Genomic DNA, 15,962 nt, shown 5'->3' on the forward strand with positions numbered 1-15,962 from the left:
AAGTGTTTTAAAAACTTTGTCTTCAATGGGTGTGTGTGTGTGTGTGTGTGTGTGTGTGTGTGTGTGTGTGTGTGTGTTCTTGTATTTCTACCCTTCTTGAGACATCAACAAGGAAAAGTACAGTCCATATGAAGACCGGTGAACAAGTTAGGACCGAAATCATGGTCCCGATACGGAAAACCATTGCATCTAATAGAGAATGTCTCAGTTGCACCCCTGGTGATGAAATCTATCAAAATTAGGGTGGTCCCAAAAAGGAGGGATTTTTCAAATTGATTGTGTCAGTTTTAAAAGTGCTCTCCCTCTGGTCAACATATGAAATAACAAGTGTGTGTAAAAAATTGAGGTGCTCCCCCTCTGGCCAAGATATGTAACAACAAGTGTGTGTAAGAAATTGAAATTAATACAACAACAAATATGTATAGAGAGACATACTGTAATAACTTAAATATTGAAGATTAAAAAACAATTACATACAAAAGATTAAAAAAAAATAAAAATACTAACAGCTGACCTTATTTATATTTGCACAGTATGCATATCTTATTAATGTTGTAAATACAAATCGTTATATATCTAGAAAAGGTGGTCCTAAAGAGGTAGACATTTTTCAGAGGTCTCAAGAAGGTAAGAAATACAATAATGTGTGTTTGTGTGTGTGTGTGTGTGTGTGTGTGTGTGTTTGTGTGTGTGTGTGTGTGTGTGTGTGTGTGTGTGTGTGTGTGTGTGTGTGTGTGTGTGGACGGCTAAAACGTTGAGTAATGACTTGTCCCGTCTGATGGTCCGGGCGCGCGTCGAGTGCAGCTCCGAGAGCGCACAATGCACGTGTCTGACCGGCGGCAGCGAACAGCTGCAATCAATGTCTGGCAATCTGCACACCTGGAGCTGATCAGCAGACCTGCCTTCAAAAGCCTGCACAACCTGCCATCCCACGCCAGAACAAAACCTTCTGTTGATGTCCCGTAAGCGATCGTTGGCTCTATGCAACTCAGCTCTTTGCTCTCCGTGTTTTCTTCCCCGTGTTTGATTTGTCCCCTGCCATCTCCCTTGTGCCCGCAGTGTTTTCCTTCCGTTGCCTTGGATTCGAGCTGTGCGTCCCCTGGATCTCGACTGCCTTCCCGGATCTCGAACCCCCTCGCATGGACACAAACTCTGAAGCCTCTCTTTCGCCCTGGATCTTTCGCCTGTTGCACGGACTTCCTAGATCAGCCTCTCCCTCTTGGACTTCCGAGTTTGGAACAACACCTCCCGGTAACACTCAACAGATAACTGCTTCACATAGTCTTACACCATACACACTCTTGGATTTTGTCACACACCATTCTCTAGTTTATTTATTAGTATTGTTTCTTTATTATATATATTATATTGGGTATATTTATATATTTATAATAAATCATAGAGCTACATTTCCCCCTTGTGTCTGTGCCGTCAACTCCCTCCTGCACACATAACAGAGTCATCAGTTCTGCTTAAAAAGCACTTTAAAAAAACATCCAAAAACATAAGGCAGTAGGGAGTTGAATATCTTAAAATTTATTTTGTGCCAATTCCAACTTTGACCACAGCATGAGTTGCAATGTAGAGTGGCGCTTTCCATCATCCCCACCCCCCTCCTCTCACTCGAGACCCACTCAGGAATGGGGCCATATAAATCTCTTTCCTAATATACCTAATAAAGGGACCATCTGCTTGCACACTGCCTGCCTCTCCTGCAACCTGGAATCCCGCCAACAACCGTAACCATGCACCACTAAGACACAGGCTAGTGTTCTTCATACCAACATCTATTTGAGTCATTTCGGTTGATCAAGCCTTTCTGAACATTCCACGCTAAAAAATATTACGTATGATTCTCGCTGATATCGTAAGGGATCAATATCACTATCACTATATTACAAGTTTTATTATTTTTATTTTCCAACGTTCCTCAGATGAGCCATCTGCCTCAGGGGTTGTAGGGGCACTTTTGTGTCAGCGTCCTGGTGGCCATGGTTTGATGACCTCCTGGTGCAGATGGCTCCTGTGATAGTGTTTACTCACATGGCTCCTCTGTCCTCAGCCATGCAATAATTTGTCCATATAGTTGCACATGTGTGTATGTTGTGTGTGTGTGTGTTTGTGTTTGGTATCTTTATCCGTGCATACCTATGTGATAATACGGGATATGGGTCATCAGGGTATTGTTTTTAATTGTGTAAAGCACTTTGCGTTGCATTTCTTGAACCATATTTTCCGGACTATAGGGCACACTGGATTATAAAACGCACTGCTAATGAATGGTCTATTTTCGATCTTTTTTTCATATATAGGGTGCATTAAAGGAGTCATATTATTTATTTATTTTTCTAAATGGAAAACACTTCCTTGTGGTCTACATAACATGTAATGGTGCTTCTTTGGTCAAAATGTTGCATAGGTTATGTTTTACAGATAATCTTCAAGCCGCTTTCTGACAGTCGCTTCCGGATGCGCCGTTTTGTGAGCGGTCTCCTCCCCGTCATCTTTGTTGTAGCGGTGTAGCATGCAAGGACGAGAGTGGAAGAAGTGTCAAAAGATGGAGCTAACTGTTTTAATGACATTCAGACTTTACTTAACTCAAAAACAGAGCAGCATCTTCTCACATCAACAAATGTGACCTGTGAAAAACCGTCCAACCGGAACTCTGTAGTAACTAAAGTTCCTTGGGTGAACAATGTAAACTTACTACACCGGTATGTTTTAGTGCTTTCATGGCAAGTTTACTGACATATATAAGTAATAACTTTACACTACTTTGTATTAGAAATGGCAACAGTGGAGGATGAATGTCACATAACAAGAAGATTGAGAAAAAGAAGAAGCTTATCGACTACGGTATCGCCACGGACTAAATAGGCGGACTCGTGCAATTTTTCAGGATTTATGCAGATCCCAAATATAGATCAGCAGGTACCAGAAGGTAAGAAAAGTTGCTTTTGCATAATATTACGAAACAAAATGCCAGATAATATGTCTTGCCTTATACACACACCCTAATAATACTCGTAAGTTTAATGCACCGTCAATCCATCAAGCGGTGCGGCTTCATAGCTTACCAAAGTCGTAATATATAATTCACTAAAACATTTTGATTGATTTTTGAGCGCCGTGTTTAATGTTCTAAATTGGTCAAAATGTTGCATAGATTATGTTTTACAGATCATCTTCAAGCCGCTTTCTGACAGTCGCTTCCGGATGCGCCGTTTTGTGGGCGGTCTTCTCCCCGTCATCTTTGTTGTAGCGGTGTAGCGTGCAAGGACGGGGGTGGAAGAAAACATATTTTGATTGATTTTTGAGCGACGCATTTAATGTTCCAAATATTCAATGGAACATATACAATGTTGGTGTTGTTTACTTGACTCATACTGTCATCACATTGCAGTATTCACGTATCTCTTATGTTTGACTGCCATCTACTGGTCACACTTATCATTAAGCCATGTACCAAATAAAATTGTTTCGAGGTCGGTAAACTAAACCAGAATTATTCCGTACATTAGGCGCACCGGGTTATAAAGCGCACTGTCGAGTTTTGAGAAAAAAAATGATTTTAAGTGCGCCTTATAGTCCGGAAAATACGGTATGTATTAAAAGCGCTTTATGAATAAAGTTTGATTGATTGATTGATTGAATATTGCTATTAAACTCTAATATCAATATTGTAATAGAAGTGAAAAAGTTTGGAACACCCCTAAATGTTCTCTGCATGTCGACTTGACTGCACAAAAACCCAAACTACAGAACTAAAAGTTGTTACCTCGACATCTTTCACTGGATTTTCCTTTAAATCGGGTGCAGCCAGGTTCGTCCAAAAAAACCAAAAAACTTTGCCAAGTCATTTCAATAAGCCATTTCTGCTCGTCGGCGCTGAGCGCAGACGACCGGTGCATTGAAATGGCCTCAGATCCGATTGTGCATTCACCAGGAAGGGAGCAAAGGAAGTGGAATGAGCTCCAAGGCGCTGTCTCCTTTTCAGCCCAAATCTATATATTCCGCTGCCTCTTGATGCTAAAGAAGTCATCAGCATGACAACCGGGCCTTTTCCGTTCAACAGGTTCGCCGCTCTGAATTGATCGCTTAAGTTCCACGGTGCCACCTGTCAGGTTAATTCCCCCGCCTTATTTCTGGGGAGGAATTGTAGTCATTCCGCATTTCAATTTCTTCATATGGACATTCCGTGCGGGTTTCACTGTGAAGAAACGGCACAAAACGGACTGATTTTTGGACATACGAGGGACAGATGGCGTGGAATATGTCCAACCGTTGCAGTTCTGCCCTTCACAGTAAGTTTGATGGCACTAGCAGCCTGTAGCGTTTATATACAGCCTCGCTTGCACAGTAAATCCTTCGCCATCCAAAAGCTGTGAAAAACGAGCCGCTGTAAAGCACACTGTTCCCCGCCAGAGCGTTTACGTCGAGGCACTTTCAAGATTTTGTCAGTTATTACGGCTCGGGTACCTCGCAGCCGTGGCGTCTTTAATCGGGGGAAAAAGTCTGAAATGCATTCCCTTCTTTAAAAAACTTCCTCCGCCACTCGTCAAAATCCCCTACAGACGCTCCGTGGAAGGTTTAAAGCATTGATTGAAACTACGCTCGGGGTCAAATAAAGTATGGAAATGTTGAGATAGAAGCGAAACAGTGGGTAATTGGTGAGCTTTTGCCCACGTCTGTGGTAAAAGAAAGCTTGACATAAAGTTATACCTCCACTTAAGAGTGTTTTGAGATAAGAGCTGCAGGCAAAACATTGAGTTACAAGTAGAGATGTCCGATAATGGCTTTTTTGCCTATCCGATATTTCGATAATGTCCAAGTCTTAATTACTGATAGCGATATCAACCGATACCGATATATACAGTTAAAAAAAAAAAAAAAAAGAGAGAAAAAAAAGGGTTTTAAGATGTTCATCATAATTCTTGTGAACATGTCATGATCCGGACCACGGATCATGACATGTCTTTGTTATGTTCTGTTAGTTTTGGACTCTTTTAGTTCCTGTTTGACACCGGAGTTTGTTTTAGTTACCATGGCTACTTATGATTTTCACCTGCCTCTGGTGTTCGGGACGCGCACCTGCTTCTAATCAGAGGACTATTTAAGCCTGCCTTTGCCAGTCAGTCGTCCTGGCGTCATTATTGGTTTTGTGACGACCGGGGCGCATGGTGATGCAGGGCTCGTTCTCCCAGGAATGCAGACGGGCGTCAGACACAGCGTGCAGGTAGGAAAAATGATTTATTAAGAATTAAATCAAAAAAGGGAACAAACAAAAACATGCTCATAGCACTTAAGGCAACAAACTAAATGGGCTAGCGTGGGAGCTAGCAAGTGACAAGAGTAGGAAACAAAAGTCATCAACTGTTGTACGAGAACAAACTAGGAAGCAAGACAGAATGACAGGGAAGGCAGGCTTAAATAAGAATGTCAGTGATGACAAACAGGTGCGCGTCGGGAACACACACGGCAGGTGAAAATAATAAGCAGCCATGGCAACAAACTCAGGTGTACAAAACAGGCACTCAAGGAGTCCAAAACTAACAAAAAACACAAGTATCTTGAAAACGTAAACAAAAATATGATCCGGGCAGCGGATCATAACAGGTTTCATGCCACAGTTTCGTGTTTGTTTCATGCAATGCCATAGTTTATGCTAAGTGTTTACCTAATGCCATGCCAAGTAAGTCGTATTGGTTTCATGCCACAGTTTCGTGTTTGTTCTATGCCATAGTTAATGCTAGTTGTTTCATGCCACAGTTTCGTGTTTGTTTCATGCCACAGTTTTGTGAGGTTCATGTCTATAGTTTCATGTCCTAAGTTTTTGCCTTTGCTTCCGCGTGCGATAGACACGCTTGCCTTTGGGTTGTTTTCTGTTTGTTGTAACCTTTTGAGTTTTGGGAAATAATCATGTTCCTACCTGCAAGTCCTGTCCGGAGTCGTCCATTTGCATCCTGGGAGAACAAACCTCACACTTGTAGTTTGAAGAGTCTCTTAAAGTGAATCATATTGAAGCTTTGTTTGATTTATTTGGTTAATCCATTCAATAAGTTAATTCCACATACTGATATCCTAAAGGTTTTAAGTGTTGTATGAGCATACACATGTTTTAAATTTGATTTTCCTCTAAGGTTATATTTCTTCTATTATTTATTAACTGTAGTTATTAGTCATTTTAATTGTATTATTTTTTTAATTTTATTTTAAAAGTTACAAATTAAAAATGTGCTGTTTATAGGGGAGCCAAGCATCATTTAAATTGATTTCAATTTATTTTAATGGGTGGTGTTGATTTGAGACACAAGAGTTTTCAATTAAGAGCTCCATTATAAAATGTATTCAGATCGTAAGTTGAGGTGTGCTACTGTATTTATTATTATTTCCTTAAACTTGAGGTAGCGAAGTTTTAATTGGCATAGTCTGAAATCATCACATTTTAGTCAAAAAAAAGAACAAAAAAAGCTTAAAATCTTTAAAAAAGAAAAACGTGTGTGATGTGTAAAATGTAAACAAGTCCTCTGCATACCGCCTGCATAAATCTTTGTACGTAGCTTTTTCATTTCCTTTGGCTTTCATCTGACACTTGTTCCATAACGAGGAGCAGCACACAAGTCAGGGAGAAAACTAATTAATTAATTCATTTAAATTTAAGTTTTATGTTTTTTTTTGTTTGTTTTTTCCCCGCGTCATTACGGGAAATTTCCTGTGGCATTAATTGGAAAGAGAAGCTTGACAACTGATTCTATAAAAGTTAGTTTTAAATCTAGTTTAAAGCACTGAGGACAATGGACTATATAAATGCACTCGAAGGAATGTTAATGGCTGCGCGAGTAGTAAGAAAAAAATGAAATGCAGAAGCAAAATTGCCATTTAACTTTCTATAACATGTCCAGACACCAAAGTATCATTATGGAAATATACCACACACACACACACGCACACACACACACACAAACGAGTATTAATGCATGCTATTTTCTATTCCATTCCATATTACAGGCAAATGGACCAACCCCTAATGGAACTCTTTACACTTGACCAGTGAAATTTAAGTTGCCTGCAAAAAACCCGGTCCTTCCCCTCCCAGAGTGTATAATGACTCTGGAGACCATAAAGTGTAGGTGGCCACGAAGAGAATTAGCCTCTTCCTCTTGATTACTAGCCTGCTGAGCACCTTTATTGTGTTCTATAACCGTGTTCTTTAATGGACAATCCCAAGAGGGAGATAGTGAGAAATGGATCGACCAGCAACTTGAGACAAAATGGCCTCAAGGTTAAAAGATAATGTAAAGATGGTTCAGACGTGACTCTTTTACTTAGTTTTTAAACAAAAACGACAGGTATACTTAAATACTTTTTTATTTGTGTTAATAAACAGTGTCATGATCTCTCGTGACAGTTGTTATTAGTTTCTGGTATTGTGTTGTATATCTTGTTTTAGTGCTCTTATTTTTGTTTACACTACCTTCTCTTCTCTCGTCCGAGCCTTTTTCCTCTGGACTGGGCTGGGTCATTGTGTTTTGTTTTTTTTTTTGCTCCTGTGCACTTCCCTGCTGCACTATTTTGGTTGTCATCATTAAATACATTTTTACATGCACTTTGCCTGCCATCTCTGCATCCTCGGGTCAAGACCAACACTCAATGTTTTTATGTTTACATTAGTTATTTCATTTAAATTTTGGCGTAACACTTTAGTATGGGGAACATATTCACCATTAATTAGTTTCTTAACCTCTAAAGGCCTTAGTGGCCACATCCGTGGACAGCACCTTTTAGCTCTTATTTCCAAAATTGTGTACACTACTGAATTGGGGTCTTATGGCCACTTATGTGGACACTTATACTGCCATCTGGTGGTGTGAGAAGAGTATACAATGGAATTTGGAAAAAAAAAGTGTAAAAATAAAAATTACATGTCACTACACATGAAGTACACATTTGTGTACTTATGGACTAAGTACATCATATCAAAAGATGATTTTTAGTTTTTATTCTAATTAGGGTCCAATAAGCCCAAGTAGGAAATATAAATTAAAAAAAAGCATGTAAACAAACAGCGTGGGCCTTAAGACGTTAATTTAGAGTTATTTGGGCACTAGGGGAACATATAAGGGTTGGGGTTAGGGCAGTGGTTCTCAAACTTTTTTTGTCACCCCCCACTTTGGACAAGGGGGAGTTTTCAAGCCCCACCTGCCCCCATCGCCCCAACAGAGCGCTAATGCCAAGCTTTAACATTTTCAAATTTATTGAACATCAAGTTGTATACATTCAAACTCAATAACATAAAATAACATCAAGTTCAATAATAAATAAAATAACTGTGCAGTTGTGGTATAACTTGCATCAAGTTCAATAATAAATAAAATAACTTCTATCAAGTTCAATAATAAATAAAACAAAAGTGTTATAACTTGCATCAAGTTCAATAATAAATCAAAACAAGTGTTATAACTTGCATCAAGTTCAATAATAAATCAAAAAAGTGTTATAACTTGCATCAAGTTCAATAATAAATTAAAAAAAAGTGTTATAACTTGCATCACGTTCAATAATAAATCAAAACAAGTGTTATAACTTGCATCAAGTTCAATAATAAATCAAATAACTTGCATCAAGTTCAATAATAAATAAAAAAAGTGTTATAACTTGCATCACGTTCAATAATAAATCAAAACAAGTGTTATAACTTGCATCAAGTTCAATAATAAATCAAATAACTTGCTTCAAGTTCAATAATAAATCAAACAAAAGTGTTATAACTTGCATCAAGTTCAATAATAAATCAAAAAAAGTGTTATAACTTGCATCAAGTTCAATAATAAATCAAAAAAAGTGTTATAACTTGCATCAAGTTCAATAATAAATTAAAAAAAGTGTTATAACTTGCATCAAGTTCAATAATAAATCAAATAACTTGCATCAAGTTCAATAATAAATACAATAAAAGTGCCACTTTGCAATCTTTGCAAAAAAAAAAAAGGAGGAGATATGCATTTGGCAAGACAGGGCAAGTGACAGCACTTTGCCCCAGGAGAGCCACCTTGCTTCACTGTGAAACAGCACTGCTGTATGATCAGCTCCCATTTCCTCACACAGTGCAGAGAACAGTCGCGCTTTCAGTGGTCGTGTTTTGATCAAATTTACCGCGCTCACATCTGTTAAGACCTCATTGAGTTCGGGGCTGAGCTGTTTCCCGGTGAATGACACAGTGTGTGCCCGTCAGATTTTTGTTTCTCTGCAGGCGCTGGCTCTGGCTCGACGACCTTTGAGGTGCGAGTCACAAATGTATATATTTGTGTAATTGTGGTCCACACATTAGCCTGCTACCCATCCGCTCGAAAGTTTGTTCCGCTTAGCCCCGCCCCCATTAGTAACTGTTGCTATGTCTGTCAAACTTTCGCTCCTACCGAGAAATTTAAAGCCTACAGTAAAAATAAGTACCGGTAATTTCCATTTATTTATATAGCGGATTTCACAGACAGAATCACAAAGTGATTTACAGTGTGTATAGAAAATGAAAGCATAGTAAAAAAAAATAATCTAAGAATATAATAATAAAAACAATTTTTTAAAGTGAAATTTCCTCCCGTTCCTCGCGCCCCACCTGTCATGTCTCTATTCCCCACCAGTGGGGCGCGCCCCACACTTTGAGAAACGCTGGGTTAGGGTTACTAATAAGCAATAATTCTGAGGTTATTGAGGGAAGACTCTTAGTTAATGGCTTACTGGTTGTATAATAAAGCCATGCAGAATAAGGCATTAATAAGTACTTAATAATGACGAATTAAGAGCCAATATGTTACTAATTTGCATGTTAATAAGCAACTAATTAATGGTGAATATTAGAAATGTCCGATAATTTTGGGCTGCCGATAATATCGGACTGCCGAAATTATTGGCCGATAAATGCTTTAAAATGTAATATCGGAAATTATCGGTATCGGTTCGAAAATTATCGGTATCGGTTTCAAAAAGTAAAATGTATGACTTTTTAAAACGCCGCTGTACGTAGTGGTATGGAACACGGACGTACGGAAGTACAGAGCGCCAATAAATATAAATAAAGAATTACAGAGCGCCAATAAACCTTAAATGCACTGCCTTTGCGTGTCGGTTCAATCACATAATACCTATGGCTTTTCACACACACAAGTGAATGCACGCATACTTGGTCAACAGCCATACAGGTCACACTGAGGGTGGCCGTATAAACAACTTTAACACTGTTACAAATATGCGGCACACTGTGAACCCACACCAAACAAGAATGACAAACACATTTCGGGAGAACATCCGCACCGTAACACAATATAAACACAACAGAACAAATACCCAGAACCCCTTTGCAGCCCGCCCACCTCAACCGCCTTATGCTCTCTCAGGGAGAGCATGTCCCAAATTCCAAGCTGCTGTTTTGAGGCATGTTAAAAAAAAAGAATGTACTTTGTGACTTCAATAATAAATATGGCAGTGCCATGTTGGCATTTTTTTCCATAACTTGAGTTGATCTATTTTGGAAAACCTTGTTACATTGTTTAATGCATCCAGCGGGGCATCACAACAAAATTAGGCATAATAATGTGTTAATTCCATGACTGTATATATCGGTATCGGTTGATATCGGAATTGGTAATTAAAAGTTGGACAATATCGGAATATCGGATATCGGCAAAAAAGCCATTATCAGACATCTCTATTTTTATGTTTACATGAGTTATTTCATTTAAATTTTGGGGTAACACTTTAGTATGGGGAACATCAATCCATTTTCTGCCGCTTATTCCCTTCGGGGTCGCGGGGGGCGCTGGAGCCTATCTCAGCTACAATCGGGCGGAACGTATTTACCATTTTTAGTTGCTTAATTTAGAGTTATTTGGACACTAGGGGAACATATAAGGGTTACTAATAAACAATAATTCTGTATTACTTTTCAACTGTAGGAGGAGCCTCAAAATGCATCTGTATTTGGAGAATGAGTATATTTTAGCTGGAAATGACATCAAATGAAAGTATTTTCTATTTGTCCAAGGGATGATTAAGTTTAAAAAGTGCCTTTCGCATTTACCAGTTTTATCACAAAGTACAGCACCGCATGTCCCGAGGCATTTAAAAATATATATATATATGTACAAGCCATTACCCAAACCACTGAAGCTCTCTTACCTCCCAGGGTGGCCGAGATGAGAATGTGGGTCCCATATTTTTTAATGATGGTGTGAATGAACTGCTGAGTGGTCGGTCTGCGGCCCAGCAGGCGTACGCTGCGCTGGAACTCGGGCATCAGCGGCACGGGGTTCCGGATCAGGTCCCGCCTCTCAATGGCCGTGTTCCTCACCTTCCAACGTGCAAATTCCCTGAAAATGACAGGAAAAGTCAAGTCAAATTGTCCATTTTTCAACACCATTCAATTAAGGGCTGAGTAGCTGCATCGCTTGGCCCTGATGTAAGTGGATAATAAATGCATATACATGAATAATAATACATACTAGAAGAGGCCATTCCTGAAGGAATTGCGTGTGAATGCTCCTATGCTGACGTTGAACTGAAATCCTGGAATTTTTTTCAGAATTGTTGAAGTATAGCACACAATTCCCAAACAAGCAGAATATTTTGAAGTTGAATCAGATGAAAAATGTGGGAATTGGGGAACTTTGAAAAATGGCCCATTGGGAATTGCCCAAAAATGTGGGATTTTCCGGAAAAGCGAGATTTTTTTTGAAAATGGTAAAACACTTGAATTGCCTGAATGAGTTGAAATAGTTGGTGTTGGAATTTTTCAAATCGGTCAAGAAATGTTGAAGTAGTAACATGTTGAATTGAAAAATGGAATTACGGAATTCCTGGAGTTTTGGAAAAACTGGGAATTTTTCCAGTTCAAAAAACAACTTTGTTTTTGTCCTGATAAACAGGAATGTTTGGACGGTAAAACGGTTGAAATGCGTAGAAAAATGTTGAAAGAGTAGTCGCCAGAAAAAAGGGCGGAAATAGGGCTTTGGAAAAGCAGGAATTCTGGAAAATCCTGGAATCTTTTTGAACTTAGAAAAAAGGAAGTTTGAACTTCCAGAATGGTGAAATATGTTGAAAGTAGAATGGTTTGAATAGGTTGAAACATGTGGAAATGGTGGAAGTTTGAAAAATGGCCTATTCATTTTGAATAGGAAAAATGCCCCGGAAAACCTGGAATTCTGGGAAATCTGGGGTTTTTGGAATTTATCAAGGGAAGGCCGCTATTCTCGAATAGGCTGAACAGTTTGAAGTTGGAATGGTTTGAATCGGGTGAAACATGTGGAAGGTAGAGCGCGCCAAAATGCAGATAAGAATAATAATACATTGAAGTTGAATAATAACAATACAAATAGATGAATTTTGGTGTAGAAAACCATATGCTTTGCTTTGGAGCATTTCATTTACACAAATATTGCTGTACTTTTTATGGATTCTAACCCGAAATGAATCCAGACGGTGATCCGGATCAGCCCCAAAATATAATCACTTGTTCAACCCTATTATGACATTTCCTAAAAATCTAGTCAACATGTGTTCATAACATTTTGAGCTATATATAGTGGAATGAAAGACATGGAATAAAGCTTCTTTTCAGTCATCCATGTATTTGTCTCTGTGGGTGGAGGCAAAACGCTAGCATAAACACACAGAGAAGAATGAATGAATGATTTCCGTTTATTGTCATTATACACATGTACAGTGACTTTTACAGTGCAAACATGCCTATAGACCTGTGATCCTCAAACCGTGGTATGCCAAATAATCACTTAATTGACTATTCAAACACACTGTTACTGTTCAAAAAGTCTGTAATGTTAAGTGGTCAAAAATATTATACATACTTGTTAAATAAAACCTCTGCTTTGTTTTTAATAAATATTTAGGCCTACTGCGCTACTGTGTTTTAATGTTGTATTTTAATGTACGGTCATACTTGAAGAGACCAGTGTTTTCTTAGGTGAAACAAGTTTGACAACCACAGCTATAGATTAATTACAGCCAGCTAAATATACAAAAATATACTAAAGTATAAAATGTATTAAAAAATAAAAAACAGATCAAAGTTTTGGTTTTAATTTTGCACATTGGCAAGATGTTGCACATATTAAAAATTGCACAGCTATGAGGAATGATATTGCACAGTGTACAGATAAACAGTAGGGAGCTAATAGTGGGAAGGTGGTCATCATCGGAGGTTGCGGGTCATAATGTAGACGTAAGGTGACGTAGTAGGAATGATCCAGATCAGCCCCAAAATCTGATGACTTGTCTCTCATCACATTTTGGACATTTACTGAAAGTTAGATGAACATCCACTCATTACTTTTTGAGTTGTGTTGCCTGCAAATAACTAAGTGACAAGCCGAACGTCAAACAACGACAAAAGTAATAACAGAAACTCTTCACTTTATGCTTTAATGAGGGTCAAATGGGTCAAAACTAAATAAATAAATTAATATTTAAATGTGATTTAGATCTAAATACATACATGTGTAATTAAATGTGTTGTTAATGTATTCAATGTAAAATGTATTTAATTATTTAAATAATTAAGTAATTATTTCATCATTTAATCAATCCTTGATTTCATTATTTAATGACAAAATGATTTATTTATTTTTTTCACAATTTAATTCATTATTCAACAATTTGTTTATTTATTTGATGGACCTGTGTGTCACCGCTTCAAGAATTAATTATATCTGTCAAACTCACCCATCAAAATCAGTGGGCGGGGCTAACGCTAATCTAGTCTAGTTTATTAAATAATTAAAGGAATCCTTAAATCACGAACTAAATCATTCTATTGTGAAATAATGATTTCACTCATGGAATATAGAATAATTAAATCAATAATTCAACAAATGATTTACTAATTACATATTAGAATTAATTCATGATATAATTCATTCAACGATTAAATAATTGTGTTTTTTCAGTAAATAAGAGAATGACACATTTAACAACACGTGTGTATTTAAATGCAATTATAAATAAATAATGACACATCTAATAAATGATTTATTGTTTTTATTTATCTATTTTGGTTTATTAAATAAATGAATGACACATTTAACAACACATTTGTGTATTTAAATGCAATTATAAATAAATAATGACACATTTAAGTAATTTGTTATTGTATTTCTTTATCTAATTTTGTCCAATTTGACTTTCCATTTTAGTGGAGGTAAAAAGTCAATGCATTGTTTTTATTTATCTAATTTTGTTTATTAAATAAATGTATGACACATTTAACAACACATTAGTATGTAATTAATTGCAATTATAAATAAATAGTGACACATTTAATTAATTATTTATTGTTTTTGTCTAATTTTGTTTATTAAATAAATGAATGACACATTTAACAACAGATGTGTGTATTTAATTGCAATTATAAATAAATAGTGACACATTTAATTAATTAATTATTGTTTTTATTCAACTAATTTGTTTTATTAAATAAATGAATGACACATTTAACAACACATTTGTGTATTTAATTGCAATTATAAATAAATAGTGACACATTTAATTAATTAATTATTGTTTTTATTCAACTAATTTGTTTTATTAAATAAATGAATGACACATTTAACAACACATTTGTGTATTTAATTGCAATTATAAATAAATAATGACACGTTTCATTAATTATTTATTGTTTCTAATTATCTAATTTTGTTTATTAAATACATTACTGACACATTTAACAACACGTGTGTATTTATTTGCAATTATAAATAGTGACATATTTAATAATTATTTATTGCTGTTAGTGATCTAATTGTGTTTATTAAATAAATGAATGACACGTTTAACAACACATGTGTGTATTTAATTGCAAATATAAATAAATAGTGACACATTTAATTAATTATTTATTGTTTCTATTTATTAAATAAATGAATGACACATTTAACAACACATGTGTATTTAGTTGCAATTATAAATACATAATGACGCATTTAATTAATTATTTATTGTATTTATTTATCTAATTTTGTCCCATATGACCGTCCATTTTAGTGGAGGTAAAAAGTCAATGCACGGGACAAACAGCATTGACATTTGACCGCAGTTCCAAAATAAAAGAAAATCCAAATACGTCTGTCAGATAGATCTCGCAAAATATTTGCGTGGGTGTTTTGTGACGTTTACCCGAGAGGCCGCTGAGACGCACGTCAGGGAGAAGCATCACCTCAGACAGAGATGCAGAAATCTCTGTTACGCCGTGGCAAAGCACCTAAGCCCCGAGGACAAAAGTGCCAGGTGTCTGCCGTGCTGAAGCGCTAAAGAAGACACACTGTCACTGAGTCAATAGCTAACGCCTGCCGTGTTCACCAAGTAAAACGTCAGTGATTAGGCATTCAGGTAAGAAGCCGGCATTATCTGTGTGGGGAATATCTGAGACGGCTCACACAAGAAGTGCACAAAAGTAGACTCTGCTGCGGATTTTTGTGTACAATAACATCGGCATGTTAATCCATCATTAGCTGACTATTTTATCCAAAGCTGCAGGTTTGTGTATAGTTAAAAGGACGATAGAAATTTAAATGATTAAGAATAGGCATTTGATTTTGTGTGAAATGATTTGATAAATAGCTATTTTTTTTATTGTTTTGACAGCTTGAGCAAATCAAGGGCACCTCTGCTGGTTGCAGACAAGTAGTGCACTCTACAGTATACAATGGGGTGAATGAAACATCATTCCATTTTATGCACATTTCAACAGAAAGCTCAATTAATCATTAATCATTAATAGAGATGTCCGCTTTTTTGCCGATATCCGATATTCCGATATTGTCCAACTCTTAATTATCGATTCCGATATCAACCGATACCGATATATACAGTCGTGGAATTAACACATTATTATGCCTAATTTTGTTGTGATGCCCCGCTGGATGTATTAAACAATGTAACAAGGTTTTCCAATATAA

At 36.9% G+C, this 15,962-nt stretch overlaps 1 protein-coding gene across 3 annotated transcripts in view; it reads right to left on the reverse strand.

Moving 5' to 3' along the window:
• The window catches only part of brinp1 (bone morphogenetic protein/retinoic acid inducible neural-specific 1), a 498,298-nt gene that overhangs the window by 169,034 nt on the left and 313,302 nt on the right, over positions 1-15,962 (reverse strand). For all 3 annotated transcript variants that reach the window (XM_061927310.1, XM_061927308.2, XM_061927309.2), the window contains exon 3: positions 11,173-11,363. In XM_061927310.1, the coding sequence (XP_061783294.1) occupies positions 11,173-11,363 (191 nt within the window). The remainder of the gene's footprint in view (positions 1-11,172; positions 11,364-15,962) is intronic.

This window comes from Nerophis lumbriciformis, linkage group LG32 (genome assembly GCF_033978685.3).
Source record: "Nerophis lumbriciformis linkage group LG32, RoL_Nlum_v2.1, whole genome shotgun sequence".
NCBI classification, from domain to species: domain Eukaryota; kingdom Metazoa; phylum Chordata; class Actinopteri; order Syngnathiformes; family Syngnathidae; genus Nerophis; species Nerophis lumbriciformis.